General features: G+C 37.8%; 1 protein-coding gene across 3 annotated transcripts in view; it reads right to left on the bottom strand.

Moving 5' to 3' along the window:
- The window catches only part of prim2 (DNA primase subunit 2), a 43,337-nt gene extending 20,955 nt beyond the window's left edge, over positions 1-22,382 (bottom strand). The window contains exons 1-9 of one of the 3 annotated variants that reach the window (XM_079472384.1): positions 22,222-22,382; positions 21,729-21,883; positions 21,528-21,640; positions 21,078-21,172; positions 20,605-20,725; positions 19,969-20,064; positions 19,683-19,820; positions 1,688-1,755; positions 299-371 (exon numbers count right to left, since the gene is read on the bottom strand). In XM_079472384.1, the coding sequence (XP_079328510.1) occupies positions 299-371; positions 1,688-1,755; positions 19,683-19,820; positions 19,969-20,064; positions 20,605-20,725; positions 21,078-21,172; positions 21,528-21,640; positions 21,729-21,876 (852 nt within the window). In that variant the 5' untranslated portion in view covers positions 21,877-21,883; positions 22,222-22,382. Of the gene's footprint in view, positions 1-298; positions 372-1,687; positions 1,756-19,682; positions 19,821-19,968; positions 20,065-20,604; positions 20,726-21,077; positions 21,173-21,527; positions 21,641-21,728; positions 21,884-22,115; positions 22,188-22,221 lie in introns of those variants that run through there. The other 2 variants (XM_079472386.1, XM_079472385.1) reach the window with 2 other exon arrangements.
- Positions 22,383-26,136: the final 3,754 nt, after the last annotated feature.

Raw genomic sequence — 26,136 nt, 5'->3', positions numbered from 1 at the left:
ACAGACAGCACTGCTCCCTAGAAACATCTGCAAACATCCATTTCAACCACCAAAGTAGGACATGTCCTAGTAACTTGAGTATTCAGTAAAAGAAAAACTTTCGCATGAGCCCAAGTCGCATTCATATGCCAAATATAAATGAAGCGCTCAAGTTCAAACTCCTGAGACCCTACAAATATTCAGTTCGACACAATCTCAAGTGTCACAGAAGATTTGTTACAAGCTGTTTGACTTTAAAAGCTGCATAACATATTGTTGAGCATCACTGCGCAGATGTGTCAATGATGTCAATACTTACTGCATCAATCTGCTCCAGAGAAATTTTCCCAATGTTCTTCTGAATGCTGTAGTCCTGGCCCACGTACGCATGACTACAACAAAGGGAACAAATGAGGATAAATCACAGAGAGAATATTTTGCTTATTTTTATTTTAAAAGTAATTTTTGGGTTATCTTATTTATAAAAAGCCTTTTGATACAACAGGCTTCCAAAAGCCCTCGTGAGTCTTTCCATGTACAAGCACGACAATATTTTGTCAAACACTATTATTGTGTAACTCGCTCACTGTGAAACCTCACTGGTCCATATTTTTGCAGCACGTAGCTGCGTATTAAACATCAAATGTGTTCTGGACGGATTAAAATGCATCATATAATGAACTAAAGTTCAACAGAAGCACTTTATCCGTTCCACAGTTCTCAGTTTGACACTCAAAAATACCACACTGACATTAGGGAAAATCCTTATAAAGGCCAATACTACACAACGTTTGCCTTTTTCATAAGACATCAGACCCATAACCGAAAGAGACCTGTGGAAAGCAACAGACTTTTGGTCCGGTCCTAGCAGACACCGCAGCGTCCACGGAGTCTGTGTGTGATGTTATGAATAATTTAAATATAGCCAGGCCCCGCTCTTCCTTTCCTCTACATTTGTAGCCTGGGACATTCCCTCACTGTTCGGGGTCCACATTGGCCCTTTGTACCCTCTTATCTGGCCAGTCCAGCGATAACAAAAGAGAGAGAGGGAGACTTCCAGCCAATCATTTGCCGCCACAACCGCCGCCTCTAAAGACACATCCAATTAAAGCGCGCTCATTCACAGTCCATCAAAAAGCAAATGAATTGACTGCTGGGAATGCTGCCATTGTTCCTCTTCATTGGAAGCAAGTGGATGTACTCGATTGCCTGTGTGTTCGCTGGCCAATGACGGAGGGGCTGGCTGTAATCTACAGTGGTATCCCTGCTGGGCTGCGGCCAAAAAGCAAGGCTAGAGTCGGACATGGAGGACCCTCGTGCATCATAATGCGACCATGCATGGGACATTAATGGAAGAAACTAAATGACAGACATGCTGGCGATAAAGAAAAGCAGTCAGTGTCACTTTGCATGCTGTTTGGCCTTGAGTGGACTTGTCGCTCTGTTCTCAGCAGGCCAGGAACATGGCATGACGACCAAACAGGACTATTGCTGGAATGTGGTGAGACAAGTTCTTTTTTTAAGAGTCTTTTAATGAAACAAAAAGAAAAGCCACTTGTGGATGTGGTTAGTAAATTTAGCAACAGTGTGTGCGGCATATCTATATTTATCCGACTTTATCTTTATTTATAAGTGCACCACAATACAATAATAAAGAATGTAGTTTTACAGCAGATGACAATTTCTCCAATGATGTCATTTCAATTACCTGAGGTGGTTCAGAAGAGGCTGGAGTCGTTCATCAGACTGTACCGCTGGCAGTGATCTTGCTGTCATCTACATAAAAAAGGAAGAGGAATCATTAGCGAGGATCAGAGGCTAAAGTCATTTTTATAGCTATCCAATAAAGACAAATCAAAAAGGTCAATAACAGGTGCCTGTGAACTATAAATTCATCAGAAGAGCATAATATATCATTTGTCTTTTCCTTAAGGCAAAATGTACCCACTGAACCTAAAAACACTTATCTATAGATATACACAAACCATAATATTAGTCAAAAACCAATTAAAAAGCACAACAGAGAAGTCTAAATGTTAGCCTTTACCAGGTTATCAGTAAAAAGTTATTTTATTAAAAACGGTATGGTTTATTAGTATCAAACAAGAAAATGATCTTACGCAAAATACAAAAAGTTCTAATACTAAAGAATACATACTTTTCTTTCATCACTTGAACTATGACTTCTCAGTCAATTTTTGAAAGGACAGTTTGCACAAAAATGAATTAATTTACTCAACCTCTTTCTTCAGCAGAACACAAATGAAGATATGTTGAAGAATGTTGGTAACTCAACAACGCCGGCACCCATTCACTTCCATAAGTTTTGTGTCCATACAAAACAAGTGAATGGGTACCGCCGTTGTTCAGTTACCAACATTCTTTTTAAAAAAAGTGTTCTGCAGGAGAAAGAAAGTTATGTATACATAATGAAATGGCAAGAGGGTAAATGAGGACAGAACTCATCATTTTTGGGTGAACTATTTCTTTAAAACACGGGTTTTACTCCCACACATGGTTAGTGAAGGAGACCCAGCCCTCTTAAATATATCTACACGAGAACATAAATCTACTTTGTCGCTGGAGTGGCAGGACATCTGTTAACTGAAGCAAAACAGTGACAATGATGAAGAGACGTGGAGGTCCGGGGATGATCAAGCTATAGAAGCGGTGACAAACTGCAATGTAGGCAGCACACTTTCCAGTCCAATGACCAATGATACACAGTCTTTAAAAAAACAAGCTTTGTTCCTCTAAACATTACTGTCTTCATAATGTATAAAATATCAATCCCATCTTCGATCTGCACAAAACGTTTTGATATATGATGGAACATTATACGAGTTATGTATTATAAATATTTTCTGACATGCCTTTATCAGAGACCGGCATGAGCTCAGCGGTGCGGAAAAGTAAGTAACAAACCTCCCCAAAACCGGAGATAAAAGCCCAGCACGTCTTTGTTAGACGGGAAGCAGCTTTCAATTTCATGGTCATTTAATGAAACAGTCCCAGTAATGTCTCCTATCTTTCCTCCATGCCCATAGAGAAGCCATTACGGAAACACACTTCAGTCACAACGGCTCACTAAAGGCACTGAGAACGAGGAAGAGTCATTACTCCACAACAGTCGTGTTGGTGATCCAGATAATTGGCAGGAAATGGGAGCGAGAGGCAGGAAAGTGGCCTAGTGGGTCGCCGTGCCGATGGTCAGTGTACAGCGCGGTGAAGAGCCAGCGGAGAGATGAGGAACATCACACAGGTGGCCTTGAGCCAGGCCAATTCTGCCCATTCATGAGCATGACAATCACTTTCAGCTGAGTCTGTCAGGTATACTGAAACGCCAATAAGGATGGTGGATGAGAGCCTGATCTGATTTTCACAAGGTCGAACCTATCACTTCACATACTCAGCATTTCTCTTATAAAACTCTACAATGGAAAGACTCGTTCAAGGGGTACTAAGGGTTTGAATTAGCAGGTACCTGATGATTCTGTATTATATCGATATCTGGGTCACAATATAATATAACATTATTGTTTACCCTAGTGTGAATTATTTTAAAATTGTAATTGATCACAATCTTTGGTATCCTTATTTATATTGCATCTGCATTTCAGTGTATAACTCATTTATTGACAGTTAACCTTTGTATGAAATGAACTTATAAAAAAAAGCTACAGACATGCATATCACAATAGAAATAATTTACTCGAATGGGGTCCCTCATTGACTTGACGTTGTAAGGACACAAAACCACCGAAACGTTTCTCTAAATATCTTTTGTGTTCCAAGGACGAAAGAGTCACATACAGGTTTTAAACGGCATTAGGGTAAAAAATGATGACACAATTTGTATTTTGGGGTGAACTATCCCTTTAAATCTGTAGAACGCTTAAGGCAAATGAACCGATAACTAATATGTGATTGATGAACATGTTCGGTACTATCACAAACAGTCAGATGCATTAATAGTGCATTTATGCACCACTAAACATATGCTTTCCATCCTTCCATTTGCATTGAATATGTGCCATTTGTTACAGTGTTGCTTTACTTGATAAAGCCATTATTCTATGACAAAAAGAAAAAACTAAGAACATTCTTGCTTGGAGAGCTAATGATAGCATGTTCATCTCCTTTGATGGGATTTTTTAGCAGCAATTACAATAAAACCAAAAAGCATGTTAACGAGAAAAATGCAACGTCTTAATTCACGTCTGTACCATTAAAACGAGAAGCTAATTTGTTCATTTCCTAATTTCCCAATTTGTTGCTTGCTTGACTACAGCAATTCAAAAGCACAATGTGCACATCAACAAATTAAACACACTTTGTGTAAAGTGTGGTGAGATTCCCTTCTTAACTGATTATCACATTGGTTTCTTAAGACACATTACTAGGGAACAGATGTCACAATAAAATGTGCTGGCTGAAAGAAAAACTGCTCAATTTGGAAAGATAGCTCTCCCATCAGGCCACAACCGGTAATGCAAGAACACTTCACTATTACAAACACAATTCTAGAGTGTCAGATTGTGGCCAAACCCTTTAGTTTGCCTTCAAATTTTAAATGATGTCATCATTAACTTACCCTGTTGTCTTTTTAAACCTGCGTGTATATTTTCTACAAAAACCATTGGTCCTCATTGACTTGAAACGGATTACTGGCCAATTACCTTTCTTAAATTGCTTTTCTTGAATTACTTTTTCCTGAACAAGTCATAGTGTTTAAAAGCATTGTGCCGTGATACTGAATTTCGCTGATACTGACTTATAAACAGCCTACAAGTTCAGCTTTTAGAAAGGAAAGCAAGCCTCTTCTCTCAACATGCATTATATGTCCGCCTGACTCAGTGGCTGGCGATGGAAAACATGTGAAATCGTCCAGACAGGACAAGCTAATGAGCAGACAAGTCCAGATGGCAATTCAACTGTGATGAAGCACACAAGACATAATTGAGAGTCATACTCAACAGGGACTTTAACTCCTGGATAGCTCTCGCGCACACTGCTAGAGGCGATGCAAAATGGCGAGAAGACGGTCCGGCTAATTGGCATCATTGAGGTCCAACGGAGGCACGCTTGACTCGGAGGAGCAGCTAGGCACTCTGGATTTCGCTTGTTAGCAGAAGTGCCAATAGCATAGGCAATCTATATGCCCTTGGCTATGTGTTCAAAAAGGAAAACTAGCGATCCTGTACCGGATGTACTGGAAAGGTACAGTCAAACACACTACAAGGGGCTAACCCGACCGGTCCAGCTCATTTGATTATGTCACTTCTGTTGTGATGAACGTAGGAGTTGATGCTCAAATTCGTCACAACTTGCATTAGAACTCGCACTTTCAGATTCAACTTTGCTTCGGGTTTATAGGGGAGCATTTGGACGACTGCCATTTCACGCAATTTCATAAGCAGCTTAGAACAGAACGGAACACCACAGAGAAAAACTCTGAGCATCTCTTATGAAAGAATCACATGGGTTACCACATGAGAAAATGGCTTAATTTTAGAGTTCCAAGAGTTTGAAAAGTCTTTATGCGGCGCAGTGAAAACGTTCAAAGAGCGGAAGACCTTGAAGGGGTCAGTGATGAGACAAACCCCTTCTGCGCCCTTAATCCCGCAGTTCTGAAAACCCGAAAACCAGCAAACAAAATGATGTTAAAATGAACGAGCGGGCTCCTCCGTTGAAGCCGCTTACGTGCTGAACAACCATGCACCGAGCATTAAATGTTTGGATTTGATGATAACATATTGAGCAGACCTTTCCACGTGTTACTGAAGATGGATCAGTGTAAAGCCGTAAATCAGAAAGCCCACTGTTGCCTTCATAAATCCCCAGATAGGCCATATTGAGTGCTGGATTAGCATAGTCTGGAACGAGGTCGCAAAAGTCATCTCCTCTTTGTTGCTGGAGACATCAGCGTAATGATAAGCAATCAGCAATAGCGAAACCAACAAGATTAACTGGAACCACTGAGGGGAATCTGTCCAACAAAGATACACAGATGGAGTTTATGTGTCAAGACAGATAGCCGGCAGGTTGGAAGAATCTTTAAAAATGAATCAAATCGATTACGCTTGCATTGCATGTACGCATGTCAACCTGTATGTTTGGTTAGAAACAAGAGCATTCCCAGCTACCAGACTTTCATTTAATATTATGTTTAAAGCTATAATTGCAAACAAAAAGTAGTATTTGCTTGCATAAACCATTATAAAAAAAATCTGCTCCATTAAAATAATCTGAGATGTCTTTATATAAGAAAAAGCATGTTTCTCCACAATATATGTTGTTAACTCGAACCCTACAAAAGTGTAGAAATTCTGGGCTTGAAATGGTGTAATGCGTGTGGATAAAGTAATGAAAAATAACCACATATTCAGGATTAGACTACAAATCTGAATATGGGCCGATGGTGCCTTGGACCTGAAGTACAAAATATGAATCCTTGAAAATATTAAAGATAACGGTTTTAAAGAGGTCATTAAAATTATGAACCAAAGTTGCAGCTGGTAATGTGCTTCAGCCTCAAAAAAAATTCGCCAAGAAACAGAAAAGCCATCCAGAAATATGATAATATGAAATACAGCTTAACAGAAGGTCTGGAGAGCTCGCGCATACCTGTCTAGCTCTAACAGTATTTGGACGGAAATATTTTGCTGGAGGGACTGACAGGTGGGCTAAGAGTGTCTCTCTGTACATCTCCATCCTGTCAAGAAAGTGCAAGGATATATCGAGCCGGAGGAACTCCTACCAATAAATAATATGTTAAACAAAAACTTCGCACTCTACTTTGCAGTTCATTAAATGAGTGGCCTCAAAGGTGAATTGACTTTTAACCCAAAGGCAAACTCCAAAAAAAAAGCTTAACACCTTAATAAACTTTTCAGGGACCTTGAGACAGATACACATAACACAACAGTACATTACATTTACATTCATTCATTCATTCATTTGGCAGTCGCTTTTATCCAAAGCGACTTACAAGTAGTTTTTTTAGAGTGGCACATTACTGCAGAGCAATCAGGGGTAAGGTGTCTTGCTCAAGGGCCCTTCAGTCATGACCTGCTGGCACTGAGATTTGAACCAGCAACCTTCTGATCACAAGCCCAACACTCTAACCCCCAGCCCACAACTGACCACAACTGACAGTAACCTTGGTGACCCACAGCGCACTTGCTGCATAAGCACAGTAGTCTCACTTTCAACAAAATACCTGATCGAAAACATCGGTTCTCTTGTTAGCGTTACACCGAAATGTCATTGGATGCAAATTCAGTGGAGCTCAGGGACAGTGGCAGAGTTGCGGAGTTGGCGTTAAAGCTTGGCAGACCCTGCAGAGGCTGACTGCTGTGAATTGATGCATGCTGCAGAATCATTTACAATCCCTTTGGTCTGCATAGATCACTCACCGACTTTCCAGAAAATATATAAAAGTATTTCAACACAACAATGCTTTATCAACATTTCAAGGTTTTTGCAACTTTCCCGCATACTTGAGGAGACCTGCACTGCTGAACGCTGATTAGAGGTTATTTATCTTATTTGAAACAATGCATAAAGTAAAGGTCTCATATCAAAGAAACCTAGGTGAATTTCAAACCTTCAAATATTTGAATATCAAATATTAACTTATTTATAATCCGACAGATAGTGACGGTTTCAGCAGCAACATAAACGTAACGTGGCCCAAACTTAACTTCTGGTAGACCTTCACAAAGAATCAATAACGTAATTCAAATGTAAATGGAGTAGTTTTAACATAATTTATTGACATTCGTATACAATAAAATATGAATATAAATCAATATCAATATAACTTTTAATATACCAAACAGAGACAGGAAGTGTACTTTGGGCGAGGCGTGTGTCCGACAAAACTGTCTATATTGGTCTGGCTAGTGTCTAATAATATATCTATTTATATTTTATCTAATTTGTGTTAATATTAATGTGTTGTTTTATTGTATAATAATTGTACTAAAAAATGATTTGTTTAATTTTGTTGTTCATTTTATTTAATAAATAATTTGTTGAGTGGGTTCTGTAGTTTTGTCGCATTTAAAGATTTAAACAGTATGGGACATTGACATCTAGTGGTTCAGCTTGGTATAGCAGTCTAAATTCAAAATATTAGAGAGGCAAGTTTAGCCAAGTAACGGTTCTTCTCGGTTTCTTTTGCTATTTATCAGAAATAATGTGCAGGCACTCTATTATTTGCTAACATGTACTGGAAGTTAAGGGCAGTCCACGAACACACACATCCGCAGTAATGTTTGTTTATGTTGTTGCTTTGAAACCGTCAATCCAAAACTCTGCAATTATCAAATATTAAACGTTTCTTTTTCCCTTTTTGTCACAATTATCTGAACTTTCTTTTATACCAAAAAAGCATCAGTTGTCAGAGCCACAGCCTTGTGTACAGCAATCTGACATATGGCGCAGAAGTACCCGAGGTGACCCAAGTTCGAGACCTGGCTTGAGGTCCTTTTCTAAACCTGTAACTTTTCTATAATTTCCTGCAGTTCTCCACAATAGTCTCAAACACAAGCTAAAAAAAGCCTAACACCACAATCGATGTGTCTTCACACACTACCAGATTGTCACAGGAAAGAAATGGACTTGATCTGTATCATGTACACACTGTAATACGGAGTATTCGTTTAGGATTAACTAAAGGTATTTAGTGAGATATGAAAAGCAAACACTGGTCCAATTTCAGCTTTCTTACAATGTGGTTCTGGTCAAGACCATTAAGCGGCACAAAGTACTTGAGAAAGGAAGTGAAATTGAGCAAAGTAGTTTGACAAACTCAAAGGTTACGTCTCACTGGAGGTCGATTCCACATTTCCCATGATACCCATCTGCCATGTCCACTCATCAAAAACAGCCACAAAGCAAACACCTGTAGACCCATTCAGAACATCTGAAGTAACCTGTGAGGATTTACGACTAGGTAGCTAAAGGGTCTTTAAAATAAATGACAGGTTATCCGAAAAACTATTGTGACATCAGACAAATGAGTCACAGCGTAACTCTCTAGATAAGCAGCATTTAATTGTGATCCGCGCTAATGTTTAACGAATGGTTAAGCGTTTTGTAATGTTATTGTTAATGAAAGGTATGAAAGATTAAATCACTTAAAAATAAACAATTGGGTCAGAGCAGACAGCCTCATGGGCAGAGCTCCGACACGCTCGCTGAAGCGTTGTTAACCACAATGCAATCCACTCAAATGTGTAGGGCCCCGTTAGCTTGGATGAACTCGCTCTGTAGAGCCGTTTGTCCGTTAAGGGTCGACTGTTAGGGCTGGGTATCGATTCTGATGTTCTGATTTGAGTCTGATTCACAAGCTCTCAATTATATTCAATTCTCGATTGGAGACAATGATAATAGATTTAATACAATCCTTTAGATATTTCTAAAAAAGATCAGTAAATATCACATCATAATGGTGAATTAAAAATTTTTATGAAGAGCCACAAACCTGTATATTAAACTTTAAACCCACTTGGGTATATTGAAACAGAACAGGTAATTTTACATTTAAGACACAGTATAACAAACTAAATTTCATAAAATTAGCTGTAAAGATGGCCTGCAAACATATGAACCGTTGCCTTCTATGTGAAGGTGATGTTAAAGTCGATGATACACCCACATCCGCCATGTTAATTAGGCAATGAATGAACTATATGCGGTTGTAACATCCCGTTGTAAAAAGAAAAGTGACTAGTGGAAAGTAGTAGCAATAACATTCACTAATGAATCTTCAGTCCTTGCGGAAATATGAAAGAAAAAAAATACATTCACATCTTTTGAGAATTGATATTGAATCGACCACATTTTTTTTTAATTAATAGATTTACCTCCTAGTTTCTGGAGAAACAACATGGGGCAATCCATGTAAGAGAGATAGAAATTAGAAATAGCTGTTGATAGACCCTCCCTAATATCACATATTGCACCTTTAAACGCACCCTGTGTTCCCTAAGAATCAAACCCAGAATGTTTGCGTTGCTAATACAATGCTCTTTCTCTTTACTTTTGCATTTGTTCAAGGCACTGTAACAAATGTGATGATAGCAGTGCAGTACATTGATGTTTCAATACCACACACACCATGCTGAAAACACCCTTAAATAAAAAGCTTGCCTATCATTAACCATGTTGCCATATTCATTCACAATGAAAACTGAAGTGTGAATAAATGTCAAGCATGTAGATCAAACAAGAAATTAAAATCTTCACGGATGCCAATACAACAACTGAAAACACAGTTACCTCTCCATACTAGAGCAATAATCTGATGCTGTAAAAGCCCCGGACAGCGCACAGCAAGACCATTTCAAGCGTTCTTCTACATACTGTCAGAGCATACTGAGAGAAGAAGCCTTTAATATTTAAACATCAATGCTTCCATCTCAAATAATTACAACCCTAAAATATTTATATTCAAGTGGCTTTCAGAAAACCCTGGCTTTTTGTGAGAGGAAAATTGGAAAATTGAAGCGACAACCGCGTTTCACAAGTGGGCGGTGTGGAGCGGCACAGCCAGCGTGTGAATCGTTCTTCTTGGAAACATTTCCGCAGCACAAAAGGAAAAAAGGCGTAATGTTGTACTTCTTCCACCAATCTCTCTCTAATGATCCATCATGTGTCGCATTAACATCATCAAGGCTTTTAAATGGCCAAATTATCACCTCCAAAAACTTGAAACGACTATAAAAATGTATAATTCACACAACCTCATTAACATTACATAAAAATCACTTCTTATAATTCAAGATTCATTAAATACAAGCTCAAATACTAAATTGGAAGATGAATGTTATATTAAATCTTCCTGACCACTGCTTTACACCCGCTTGATTTTCCACACAAAAAACTAAGTACATTAAAATGCAAGTACCCACACATCAAGCTTTCTCAACTAACACCATTAATTTGCATATTCCATACAAACAACTTGCTGTAAAAAGACAAATATGAAGCAAATAAGCCCCTGAACATATCCATTATGATATTTTGATACCATAAACGGGAGATATTTATAAAATTATTCTATTTTGTACTGCATAGCAGTTTGTTTGATCTACAAAACATGCCTCAAAGACTTAAAGTGCTTGTTGTTCTGCATGTCAACAAGAGAAGAGATGCTAAAGACAGGACTACAAGCGGCGCTCTGATAAATGTGTGCAGCGGTCACATCATTACATCCTAGGTAAGACTTTCCACGAGGAACCCAAATCAATCTTGTTATCTGTATGCCATGAGGAGGTCATCTCTCTCCTACTGCATTCATCAGGACGTTTGGCAGTGTAGGAGAGATCTCCTGCCTGGATTTACACATTCATACATCAACAGCAGACGACCACTGGACTCAACGTGTGGGTGAAACTTTATAAATGTTGTATATAGAAGATCAGATGCGTGTTTAATTACATGCTTGCTTTACAGAGCTTTGAGCTCTTTGCTTTGAGCCGCTGGCCTATTGCTTTACCTACCTAATGACATATTTGTCCTGCTGGTTGAATTGAGGTCTCTCTAGTCTATTGGGACTACAAAATTGCCACAATCATCTTCAGTCTACTTCCTTTTTTTGTTGTGAAGAAACACCAAATGCGGGATACAGCAGAATTTTACAAAATATGTAACGTGCAGTAGCTACTTCAATCAACAAGTGTTGGCAAAACGTGTAGATCTACATGGCGCATGCATGATCCTGTAATAATTTGCTGCTTTATGCACTAGCAGAGAGCATTATCAGAAGACTACATTTAGACGACAAAATACTTAATTTACAAACCAACAGATTAATTTCCAAGAGGAAAATCCATTTAAATGCTTTGCTTAATTGTAATATTTGTCAAGTCTGATGATTTTGTAAAAGTAAATTTTTGAAGCTAAATAAGTTGCGCTAGACAGAGCAAAACAGAACACTCTTTAGAAAACAGGTAAATCCAAGCCGATTCACAAGCTTTGACACAACTTGTTATCAGAGTCCCTGCTCATTGATTTGAGAATGAACATCCGGCTAAACCAGTCCTTCATTTGGACACACAACAGCCATGCTTGCTCATTAATCACCCAAAAGGACAAGAGAAAAAAACATTCATCTGGTGGAGAAGGCTTTTCAGTTAGGAAAGGACCCAGCATGATTGAGAGCGAACCGGTGCCATGTTCTTCGGCATGTGTCTATCCATCCATCGGCACCTCCACGGCCTGCCCAGACGCACCAGCTATAGCCCAGCCAGCGGTTTAAACTGGCCTCTGGATTGACAGCTCCAATTGAATCGTTGGCAGGCAGAGTGGAACTTGCTTTTTTCCCTTCCTCCGTGACACTCAATTAGATCAAGCTTTTAAGACAGCGTGTGATGGCTAGAGACCAGGTAATGTCACACAAACCAGTGATAAAAAAGAAACTGCTACAACTGAACCAACACCACTCAGGTTGAAACTATGATAAAAGTGAATATTTGTGGGACTTATGATATAAATATGTTCACTTAAGGCATTACAGGTCCAATTTTGTTTGAACAAAATCGGCATGCAATTAATTAAAAACACATTTTTGTCAAGTAAAAATAGCAGGAAAGATCTTGAAAGTGTGATTGGAAACCCTCAAAGATCCAATTAACATAATTTCACATTCACGCTGATATTTCTACCTGCTAAGCATTCAGAAATGAAGATAAAGCAGCATATATGTGAAATTATTCTGGCTTAATTTAACATACATGACGGGTGATGGACGACGACAAACAGCCAAAAAGCTCACTTTTACAGTCTATTTATGTGTGGTGAGACACTAAAAGCTTTTACAGTACAATAAAAAACGCCTCATTGATGTCAGTACTTGCTGATGAGGTCTAAGGAAGAATATTGTGGCCAAAACTCAAACTCAGTTTATATTAGATTATATTTGTTCCTAGGTTCTCATGCCCAGAAGCAATCCCTACTGGGAGCACATTACTAAAAAGCGTATTTTCATGCTTGCATAGACATCATCACCAGTAGGAAAACATTGTGTCTTATGAAGAATACAAATAATTTACATTAGCAATGGATGGTTTCCATTAGTTATGCATTTTAAGCAATTTGTTGTCATAAGGCACAGATGTGCTTACAAAGTCACTTGATATATTTTAAGATCATTGTTTGCATCACAATAGTGTTCCTGAAGAAACGGCCCTTCTCTTTTAAGCAGAGCAGGATAAAGTCGATATTGCAATGCAATCATATATTATAACACACGCACGCACACACACAAAACTGAATTCATCCTGTCTTCTCCGAAACGTTTTTAAAGATTTTATATCTAAAGTGGAAAAATACGCTTTGTTTGATTCCTTTCCAGAGAATTTAGAAACATCAAATTAACCAAGCATCACTTTCAGCTAAATAAATTGAACTAATCACTTTCGAATGGAAACAACAAGGCAAAATGAAACTTCCTCACAGCAAACTACATTATTACAGTGCATGTAATAATACATTACATTATTAATGCATGTCAGCACCCATTTTTAAGATCTGTGAAACTGCCTACTGTTTTAGTGATAACCTTGAACGAAAAACCTGCTTCTGAAGTTAAACACAAGGACGAGACAGCTCAGAGAGAAAACTTAGGATATTTTTAGGTTTTTAATAAGGACTAGTTCCGTTTAATGAGAATAAGCACATTGATATTATTAAATCATATAATCAATATTAAATCAGTTTGGTCTGATGATGTCCAACAAACCTGATGATGTCCGACAAACCTAATATTTGGAGCAGTTTGGGACCTGGTAAGGACACAGGTTGCATGTCATTAATTCACACGTATCCAAATCCAAAAACATATCTAAACTATCATTGAAAACAAAACTAAACTACTTTAATGGTTACAAAAGTTTAAAAAGTCTCCATGTTATGCATTAAAAACCGCACTCCAGCAAAGCGGGCAATCAAACTATGCTAGCACCTGAACCACAAAAAAAAAACACTCCAAACATTTTCTCTAAATTAACTTAATACAGAAACTAAATGAAATATAATTTGCTATTAAAAACAAAACTGAACTATTTTAATGTGAGGCGTGCCACTTCCGGCTCACGCTGTTCTGTGGTTTATTAAAAGTTTATCATTCCGTGTCCATATTGCACCAAAATGCGACACTGCACTCTCTTGGGTCCGCAGCAACACACCCGCCATGCGTGAATTCTGGGACACGCTCCCCTGGGTGGCAAAACACACAGCAAAATGGCTTTGGAGAAAAGGACAAACAAAGAAACCAGGATTAAAACACCCAATTATTTGCTGAAATTACAAGCACCTGGACTCGAATGTGATCCTTACAACTTCATATGACTTACAAAAGAATCAGGTGTTTCTTGACACTGAAATGTCATATTGTAAAAGTCATTTTGCTGTGTCTTGCCATCACGTGGTGCTCAGGTGGTAAAATGACGACACCTTCATACCCTCTATTGCACTTAGACACAGAGTACCATCATTCAGAAAGTTTAAATTATACCTATGGGTTTTCTTAAGTTTATTAAACACAGTAGAGAGGGAGGGAATCATTGAGAGAAAGAACAGTAGAATCAAGATAAGATGTTGAGGCCGGACTTGAACCCTCATCTCTACATGAGCACCACAGCTCTTGTTTCAGAGATCCAAAGTTTTCAATGTGTCTACCACTGCAACACTTAGGAAGTCCACTTAACAAAAAAAAGCTTTTAGTGCTTAACTAGACAGAGCTGAGCGTTCTCAGTATGTCAAAGAAATGCAGCAAGCACAGACATCATCTCACTTTCAGAAAGGTTCACTTGTAACAGTGCCTGATGGATGTCATCTTTATTCAAATGGTCACTCACAGCACACACAAAAACGTGCAAAAGTGAGCAACATCAGGTGATATCGTCTCAGCCAGACATCCTTTAGTATAAACATTTTCAACTAGGCAATTGATTTCAGGCAGTGCCTGTGGAAACGATTCAGAATGCCATAAAAGACTCGATCCTAGCCTGATTTATAGAATCGAGGAAGATGAAGATTGACACATTTGATTTCCTTCTAGCGCCAGCTATCCAGAACGCCATCAAAAAGGAAATGTGCAAGCAGCATATGTTTTCATTAGCCGAGATGGATTAATGCACCGGCTAATACTGCTTCAATATACTGGAAGAAAGGAGATTGTTGACTAGCGAAATCTGTTCTCTGCTTTGGACAGACGAGAGTTTACGAACAATAATTTAAATGACTTTCTCTGTGAACATTCTGCCAAAATAAAACCCATCCCACCAGCTGTCTGACAGAATCACACGGATATCCTGCCTTGACGGATGGCATGTATCTGACAAATAGACATGTACAGTATATATATTCTCTATGCCAGGCTGAAAAATCATTTGCTTTTTTAATTTCGAGTCAGCCATACATTTCTGACAGCAAGCAGGCGAACAACATTTGGTTGTGACAAAACTCAGAAAAAGTATTGCAGCAAAGTATTGCTCTCTATAAAACAGGCTTCTCTGAAACACGAAGACCTTTATGCAGACTACACACCAGCATTAAATGAACAAAAAACGTCTTTCCTCCACTTACCAGTGATCAACTGAACACAACCGCTCCCCAGTTTCAATTAAAATGCCCAATTAAACGCAAGCTGGGCAGACTAATGTTGTTAAGTAATCTGAGTTCACAAAGCTGTCCGATTTATTATTGTTCTCTATATCCTGTGCACATTTTAATTTCTCTGGTTATAGCCGCAATTAAAATGGCTGCTGCATTGTTTACCATGGCAGAAACTCTCATTTGGAGTTTGGGTATTAATGGAGTGAAAACCACAAACATTCAGCTATTACCTTAATGGCTAGCACAGCGTTTCACAGAATGAGTAAAATATTTAAACAGCACTTAATATTATTTATATCGAATTTATTTATATTGTTCTTTTTTATATAATCTCAATTGAATAATGGGTAAACTAATGCTTAGCAAAAACTTGACAAAAACAAGAGATATAGTGTCTATTCAACAGCTTATTCTTCCCAAAGTATGATAAGGTGGCCATAAAAAAGCTATTTTTACAAATGTCTCAGATATAATTTCAACTATAAGCCATACAGTATATCACAGAATAATTAGCCGGAGTGGGAATCGTTTGGTACCTCATGATTCAGATTTTAGAATATACGATTATAAAGCTGGGTTCACACCGGAATTATAAGCAGAGCGGAAGCAGCACGTGAGCAGTACGAATGCAGAGCATTTCACATTCACACCTGAAGCGTATGGACCGTGAACCGCGCTGCCTGGGTACCACAGTACAACAATGCTGTCAGACATTAAAATAAGTACACAAGTACACAACATTAATTAAATCTGAATCGATACCCAGCCTTACTAATGAGTCACTTGTTCCAATTCGATTCCCAAGCATGCATACCGATAAAAATCATATGGATATTTCGTAAGAAAGAACTGCAGGGCTCCAGACTGCGACTAAAACGGTCACATTTGCAGACAAAAATATGAATATGCTAATTCTATTTTGCGGATCGCCACTGGCGACCATGCATAATTGCTCATTTTAAAAGTGTTTCCAACTGAATCACTGCACTTAAAAAAATAATGCCAGAGAGCTGTGCAGGTAAACCTCTCTTTCCGACCCCAAGAGTGCTCTATCGACAAACACTAGAGGCTGCGGTCTTTCCTCCTAAGAACACCTGACTTGTAGGAGCGGTGTGACAGGTTACACCGGCAGCTGGGCTTTACTCAGCGCCTGCGCTCTGTTCTCCGTTTTTTCCATGCTCAGTGCACCCGAACCCGATTAAGCCCGATTCACATTTCACATCTTACAACATATTCTTCATTTTAAATGTAGTAAATAGATTTCGCCGAACATTAGCGCTTGTTATTGTATACAAGCACAACATGAGAGCATTACTATGATGCGCTGTTTACTGTGACAGATTTAAGTGAGCCCGAGGACGAACAATGTTATATTTGAGAACTAGCCACGAAGAAGTTCAGTGAATATAATTTATCTGTCTATTACAAAAGACAACACGTGATCATTTCAAATCTGTCCAAAGCGAGAACAAACGAAATGCAATTATCTTAACATTGTGCTGTGAACATGCCAAATTTCAGCTACCAAAATCGTATACTTTATACATTATGAAAATATACTGATAAACACGATAAGATGCTTGTGGTATGGTTATTTATTTATTCTGTATTAGAGCACGCGTAAATATTAGCCCCCGTCAGCTAATGACCGAGGGAGAGAAGACAATAACATTAGGCTACTGATGTTGATAAATAAAGACTGTGCCTGGTGCAATACCGAAATATAGCAGTGTGGTGGTATCTCTGATAAGTTAACAAACCTCTAAACACACGAAGAGATGTGGCGTTTGGTGATGCCACACGCCAATTAACATTTGTAATATCATCGTCATTCATCCATTGTGAAAATATATTTATGTATACCTAAAATAATTGTGTAAGGAGAAAAGAAAAATGCGCTTTAAGGTTAGTTGGGTCCCCCCCTGCCTGCTTTCCCTGTTCATCTCACCAATGCTAAACACAAACGGCAGGTATGCGGCTCAGTTCATCAAGTGAATGATCACGACAGAAGCTGTAACTGTAAGGAGTTTGATCGACATCAGGTGCAATCATAGGAAATGATTCATAATTTATCAGCTTTTAATATATCGGCGTGTATGTATGTATATGTGTATATATATTATTTTATATAAATAACCGTTTATTGGCAATACTGATAAGGCCGATAACACATAGTGCATCTCTAGTCAATTAATAAAAGCCTATCAACGCACCTCCTCTGTTTTGTTTGCAGTGTAAAGACAAGATCAGACAAAATAATCTGTCGCTTCGCTGATTTTTTATGGCGGTCCCAGACGAGCGCACAAGCATAATGTCAAGCCCTGCCTTGAACATGCACAAAGGCACTAACATAAATATTATTTTAGACTTCATTCAACCGCCCATATTTCTTCTGCACGTTTAACCGATCATACAAGTCTGCTATCTCAATTATTAATTGTATTTTAAAATATGGCATTTAATAAACAAACAAAAATATTCATCAATTAAATGATTGGAATCTGTAAGAATAACATAGAAATGTGTGCTTGTGCTGCTAAACAAAGACAATAATGAGGCAGCAAAGCTCGCACCCCACATCAAAGACCTTCATGTGCCGTCTGCTGGGAATCTCCTGACACACATTATATTTACATGAGTTATAAATATAATGAAAGGAGAGAACCTCAACAGCATGAAATACAATACCAAAAGAAAGCACGTTTACGGAGATGCCTCTACTGCGAGTACAGCAATCTTGGCAGGAGCTCACAGAAAATCTGCTTTTGATTTCCTGACCAACAGCCGCCCCATGACCTCCTACTCTTTCAGCCGCCCTTTAATTTCAGTCTGAGGGTGGAAATGACCTGCGACTTCAGCGTGCGTGCCACCAAGCACTCAAAGCGCAGAGTCTCCAAACCATCAGCTTTCACGCCCACTCTTCTACACACCTTTAAAAAAACTCATCTCAGGAATGCTCTAACCTCTAGATGGCTTAACATCTCCAGTCATCCAACATCGCCCTCTTCTATGGTAATAAACAATGCATTTCTCTATGACATCATTATCCTCCGCAAGCCTCACCAAAGAGGCTCTTTATTGTCCTTATATTGCAATCTTATAGTGACCGTAAACAACTTTTTCAGAACCACTCGCTGTTCAACAACAAAACACCAGTGAGCAGAGCCAATGATGCAATAATGTAGTTGTAAGTGATGATGTCTTGCTGTAGGACCGGTGTCACAGGTGGTCACGGGTGGTCCCATGTAGCCAGCAAAGACTGAGGCATCACACCTGGTTTCATCATGCACACCAAATGAACACTGAACTGACACGTTATTTGAGTCTATCCGGGGCTCTAGACTGCGACCAAGATGGTCGCAAATGCGTTAATATTTTATAAAGTGCACGGGTAAAATTCCACACGGTCGCATTGGTGCAAGTGCGTAAAGTTCAGGTTGTCTTGGATAATGACGGATAAATGGATCCTGTTAACCCTTTGATACGCACAATCACACTGGTGTGATTATCATTAGAAAATTCAGTGCTTTAGATCGCACTGAACCAGAGAGAGACGTACTCAGGGCTTGCCACATATTTCAACTATGCAGTGCTTTTAACAACATAATGTTTATTTTAGGCTTCAGACATTTAAATACACCTGAGTACAAGAAGATAATACATTTAGGGTTTGTAAAATACACACTGGTATCTAAAGAATCGGCATTAACAATCCATCAAATATAATTTGACTATAATTTTATACTACAGTAAAAAAAAAGGGTGCAACCAACTGAGAAAGTAAGTCACACCAGTGCGACCCGTGGAAAAAATTAATCTAGAGCCCTGCTATCAGTCAGATCGCTGGTAGATTGTAATTGTAACATAACAGATATAATAGTAGGCATCAAAAGGGTCATTGAAAAACTGAAATGCATAAACTGACTCAAAATAAAACTAAATGATGAGTTTGTTGAATGGGATGAGAGATTAAACTCAGAATTATAAATATCGGCCGATCGAAAGAGAGTCGGGTTCAGAGGGAAATATTATGTGGAACTGTCAATGACTTTGGACTCAAATAAGTTACTTACTGCAAGTGCTTTAGACAGTCTTGTGCGGAAGTCATTAAGGACAATCGTGATAATCTCCTGGTGGGGAATATAAGCATTGCCAGCCAGCAAGTAGACTTTCCTTAACCGAACTAAATCCAGGGCATCCTGAAAGGGCACCTTTGGCACAGAAAAATTATAATCAGGACAGGTTGCTTTTTCTTAATAACGACAACAACTTTCCTTCTACAGCGCAGATGTGGTTCAGACAGGCCCTATCCATTGCCCAGATCTGATAAATAATCAAATATGATTTCTAACAACTTACTTTGTAGAAATCATATTCTTCCACCTTGATTCCACTTAAACCATAACTGGAACTGATGAGCTTGTCTTTAAGGATAATCTTCTCCTCTGCACTAACCTGTATATTATAAATAAACAAACAAATGGAGTGTGTCAAACATACAGCAATAAAACACAAAGCATCACTAGAACATTGCTTTCACTGTCATGTAAAAAAAGGTCAAAATAAAGATGAAATAAATAATTTGACGTTTATTTGAGCCACTCTCCAGCAAAGTAACAACTTGACTCTTATGAGAAAGTATTGCTGAAAGTAAAACACACAGACAAAAGAATAAGATAAAATATTAGTGTAGTAAAACTGCCCCCTACAGGACAGCAGACAAAAATCACTATTTTAAACACAACCTGTACATTTCTGAAATGACAATGATTCTTGCTGGGGAAATAATCCAATAAGTGAAATCAAGTCTTTAGCAGGGCCAGTAGGGTAATCGTAATTAGATCAATAAAAATAGAAAGACTAGCATCCACACAAAAATCTTCAAGTTTGTAATGATGGATTACTTATTAACCGCTTTATTATTTAGATATTTAATTTTTAAAAATTCTGCAGATACAGTATCATCAAAGGTGATGGAGCTATAAAAAAACTCACCGTTTCATACTTAAGATTGTTTTTATGTAAAAAGTCAGTCTTGTGCTTTGAAGAAAGAAGACCAAACCGGAAACGGAAAAGATCCATTTCCTGTTGGATAAACCACCTCCTGAGGTCTTCACTAGAATGAAATAGAACTTATTTAGACAACATCTCATAATTGTATGGTCATATAACAAAACCGATTTTGCATATTAACGCAAATCTATACTTAGTAAACATTAACGTATGTATTGTTTGTTTTCAAAGTTTAGGCTCATCCAACATTCCTCAGTACATAAATGCACATTAACAAATAAGTTGACACAATACAGCATACACAAACAGAGCTTGAAAAACTGGCACGAAATCTCAGCACTTGAATAAAGACATTGGAATTTTAACAGTCACAATTATGATTATTGGCCAGATCAAACATTTATTATTATTACTGTATAAGAACATCCTGAATAAAAAAAATGAACAATACGTACGTCTGGCAATACGCCAAGCGTAGAATAAAATGGGAGATATGATCTTTTCTCCGTTTCTCATATTCGGATGGACCTCCTTGAAGCTTACGGTCATCCTAATTTATTAGGAAAGACATAAAATAAACTCAAACAAATTACAATAACAAAGCTCAGTGGTTAGAGCATACGGCGCTAGCAACTCCAAGGTCATGGGTTCGATCTTAGGGGATTGCACATACTCAGAAACAAATGTATAGTACAGTGCAATGTAAGTCGCTTTGGATAAAGCGTAAATGTAAAAGCCATTCTCATCAACATATTTGCAGACATCATTATACTTTCGCAGATGTAAAAGATGTTATTTCTTATTATATATACACCTGTATTTTTAGTCAGCGCATCAATAGCAAGGATAAGAATTGGATGTTTAAAAATCTATATACATTTTTATTTTAATAGCATTGCCCTTACCACTTCAGTCCTGTGTGGGAAGTTCAAGCTCGAAAACTCATGTTGTAATTTGTTGGTGTATTGCTCTGAAATTTTCACATAGCTGACGCCAAGATTTTCAACAGTCTTGAGCACTGAAACAAGAAACCATCATAGATTTTACATTTATCACACGTGTCAAAACGCAAAATACAATTTAAATCTTGATGAACAATGACTTACATTTCAACCTTTCCACAGCAAAGGTCTCAAACTCAGTAAGAGAGATGTTCTCAAGGGGAGGCTGGGCATACAACTGAAGACAGTGTTCATACAGATCATTTTGAGAGCTGCCAATCACCTTCTTCCTTTTGTTGCCTGAAAACTGCATTGCAATTCTACACAAGGAGAGTTTGCACAGTGGGTTTATCAAATCTTGGGTACAATAAATCATTGATTGTGATTACAGGGACACATTGTAGTTACATGTAAGCATTTGACTAGACGTACAGAGAGACAGAAGTACAAGAAAAACTGTAAAGTGATAAGTAAACTATTCTTAAACTTGAATCGTGCTGGATTAACAGGTTAAAACGGTCCACTGTCAACACGATTTGCTTTCTGTCCTACCTACGAAGTAGTGAGTGCGTTTTCAACGTTGCATACTTCCCGACTAACAATAGCAGCTGCCATAAAACCTCTGTGTGTGAATGTTAATGAAAGGTTAAAAACTTACATCTCAAAACAAGTGCTGCCCGTCTCTTCCCGGAGCCCGAATCCCGCCAACGAGGCGTCGAAACAAACAAAGCGCGGGAATATGACGTCACTCGCAAACTTAGCCAATCATGTCCTGCTTCCGGCAGATTTCCGGGGGCGTACCTTGCCTCGCGTTTTCACGAAGTGGGATGAAAATACACAGCGATGTCTTCTTTGATGCGGGCACGAGGATAAATATTATTCAAAACTACACAGTTTGCTTATCGTGTGTTGGTAATATTAGACATTATATTTACCTGTGTGGCACTCTTCATCCTTCTGCAGAAAAAGATAAAAGAAATGGGCTGTATTTATTATAAGTACAATTATTCCGTTTAACGATTCATCTAGATATCTGTGTACTTTCTTATTCTCCTCCAACACAAAATGTTGATGTTTTAAATGCAGTTGTATTGTGTGTTTATACGTTTTTTTTGTTCGGATTTGTTTTTATACTGCTTTAGTTATATCCTTTGCCCCAACCACAGAAACATTTTCAACTGAGCATCATGTTTATTAATAATTTTCTAAGTTTCCCTTTGGTTACATAGCCTAGTGCTGACAAAAATATACAGAGCTAACATTTATTAGAAAATAAATGAAATGAAATAACTAGAACTAAATTATGAGGACTGAGCAGAAAATTGTTCTCTATTCTATTAAAGAGCTCCATCTTGTGGCAATTTCTGTATATTTTTATTTTGCACACTAACCCAGGAGTGCATCGTCGAAATTTATATTCAAGTTTACTGAATAAAGTGATTTCTTTTTACTTTTTTATATATTTCAGAAACCACACCTACAGACAGACTATTCATAAAAAATGTAAACGTAGATGCAATCAAAAGAAAACGTGCTCTCGGGAACTAAACTAGTCGTGAGTCATTCTTGCATCATATTAAAATAATATTTCTCATTTACAAAAGTTTTGGTGACACACAAGTGCATCTATACATGCATCTTTTATTCGTGCAAACAGAACTCAAAATATATACATAATTAGGTAAATATATAAATAAGATAGGATTTCGAAGTCTGTTCCTTGAAAAAGTGCATTATGTTCACATCTCTTCAAATGAAAGTTTCAGATTCAACAACCATTTAAACTGTTTAAAAACTTTTTTGGTTCACTAAATAATTATAATTCATCAATGGATTTGGGTCCATTTTACTTATTGAACAATAGTGTAACGAATTACATAAAATACAGACCATTCAACTTTAATTTTGTGTTCTGTGAGATAGGGAAGTTACAATACCACAACACAAAAGATCAAATAATGTGATAATAAACAACAGGGCACATTTGATTATCTCCAGCTCTTTTCACTACTTTCTAATAAAGGGACAAATCATTCAATGAAGATATTTTTGTGGTTGTAGGGGGTTTACTATGATTCATCAATTCTGCAGCCATTCCTCTGAACAGTGACACACAGGCAGGGGGAGGAATCATTTAGCCAGGATCCTCTTTCACTAAATGTGAAGTGGAACAAAGCCTTTGTTTTTCCAGGGAAATGATGTTAAGGGAAGAGTCCAACTGCTCATCGCTAGTACACGGACCTCACAAGAGAGATGGGTAAATCAGATGTGAAAGAGAGTGGGGAAGGGTAGTCTAAACAGATAATAAAGCCATGGCAACTGGGTCAAGGTATTTTCATAGATAAACAATAGTAGCCTTGACCTTTAGCATTCAAAGCCTTTACACTACAAATGAATGATGTGGAAACACACGACAGTAGAAAACATTGACATCTTGAGATTTGAGCATAAATGTTGCCCATTCTCTTTTTTACATCATGCAAAAAAGTGTTTAGTAATAGTTGTGTTTCTTTGGCTGATAACTGTCTATGACATAATTTGAGGGGTCATCATCCTTTCTCAGGCCAAAGGTCATTAGTCGATACAAAGAGTGACTACGATGAGTGGCTTCTTTACATATTTTGTAGCTGAGAGTTGGTTTTTAAGCTCATAGCCTATAATAACGTCATTGCTGACCTTCTAAAATGTCATATCTACATTTGTTTTACCATTTTGAAAGTATCTAACCAATAAAAAGTAGCTTGTCAACTTTGACAGCACAGAATTAAAAAAATAAGTAGGCCTACAATGTTTTCTCCATTTCCTGAAAACAACAAATTTGGACATCCAAGGTTTTGGAAAGACAGCCAATGTGTCATGGTAAGAGTATCACAAAAAACATGGTATTGTCATTTTCATTCTTTTATATTTTAAAACAGCTTATTAACTAAAGGTAAACATTATGTGTCTGATTAACATATATTTACATTTTCATGAAAACAGTATTAGTGGACCCTTGTAGTGTCACTGCATTTCCCCAGGACCCGTAGACCCCCTGACCCCCATAATTATTATAAAAATCCTAATAAAAATATAATGTTGCTACTGTTGACCTACATTTCAAATATCTGTAAGTGTTAATGTATCCCTACATTAAGATAAGCAGAAGTGATAAGTGGTTCACCGTCTACGTATGCTATTACATTCCAAAACTTTGTTGTCAACTTCTCATTGTCAAAAATGTGTCATTTGGTCGGTAATACCGTGACACGGTATGTACCAGATTTGTAAATGTCATTTAAACAATTAAAGTGAACTTGAAACAAAGAGCTGCGGAACAAAAGAAAAGGTCACAGTATCTTACCTGACTCCCATGAGCAGGTCCATTTCAAACCACACGCGAAAGTGGAAAGAGGAAGAGGTCAAAATCGATTTTATCTTTGCATCGGAGCTTGTTAATTTTTATAGCGCATGTATTTCCCTTTCCTGTGTGACCCGGTGTAAAAGATGTTCTGTCCGAGATCTGTGACGTGACTTTCAAACATAACTTTAACACACTTTTAGCTTCTTCTCAACTTAAGGAATCTGCGGTAACTGGTTGCAGAGGCGAACCTACATTAAGTGGGGGCCCAAGGCAAAATTATTGAATGGGGGGGCCCTTTCTGATATTGTTATGTGATTATACAGTATATTTGTCCTACAAATACTATTGTACAATGTTCAATTAAAAGTATGGTCAAAACACATGTGACGGAACAGTATATTATATATTCATTTATGTTATCAGGCAGTACAGTATGTATGTTTGATGCTAAGGAATGGGAACTCTTTTCTAGTCACACGTTTACTAGTCACTGTTTCATAGAAGTGAACTCTAGTATAAAAGAGCAACATAGTATAAAAACAACACAGGCGTAGTAGCCTAAATAAACACTGCCCTTTGTTACCAATAAATACCATGATAACCTGATTATTTCTTAAAATAGAACAGTTCATTTTTGGACAATGAAAGAACTAATATTAAATCTTAATACATTTATTTGTTTAAATGTATCAATCAATTTATATCAATCAATTTGTATAGATTATTTGTATCGCTTTTACATAAATTTTAACACACTTCATATTTCAAAGGGACATCACAAGCATAAATCCCCCCCTGTCCACCACTTTGAGTTCTTTTAATGGATACAGGATACTATGTTTTAAATAAAAATGAAAATTGCATAAGGATCGTTTTCTAAAGTATTCCCTCATGTACGTTCCTTATTCGGTGGTTAACAACTGCAGTTTGTTGATGAGGGCTTACAGAGAGAAAACTTTAAACTGGATGTGTGTTGCTCCAACGTCACATAATGTAAACTGCATGTATACCAAAGAACTGCACATACGCAGATGTCATAGCAAATTGAAGTAAATACATTCGGGGCCGGGGATTGAAGAACGTGCTAAATAACGCAGAGTAAAATAACACGATTACTTAAAAGCGTGGCCACAGGCATGTGCCTTCCCAGTCTGCCTCATTGCTCTGCCTCTGACTGGTTGTGTAACATATTTCCCGAATATGACATCAGTGTGAATTACAGTAAAACCA

Source organism: Barbatula barbatula (assembly GCF_947034865.1).
Source record: "Barbatula barbatula genome assembly, chromosome: 14".
NCBI lineage: Eukaryota > Metazoa > Chordata > Actinopteri > Cypriniformes > Nemacheilidae > Barbatula > Barbatula barbatula.
The sequence above is the reverse complement of the archived record's forward strand: the minus strand, read 5'-3'. Positions and strand labels throughout refer to the sequence as shown.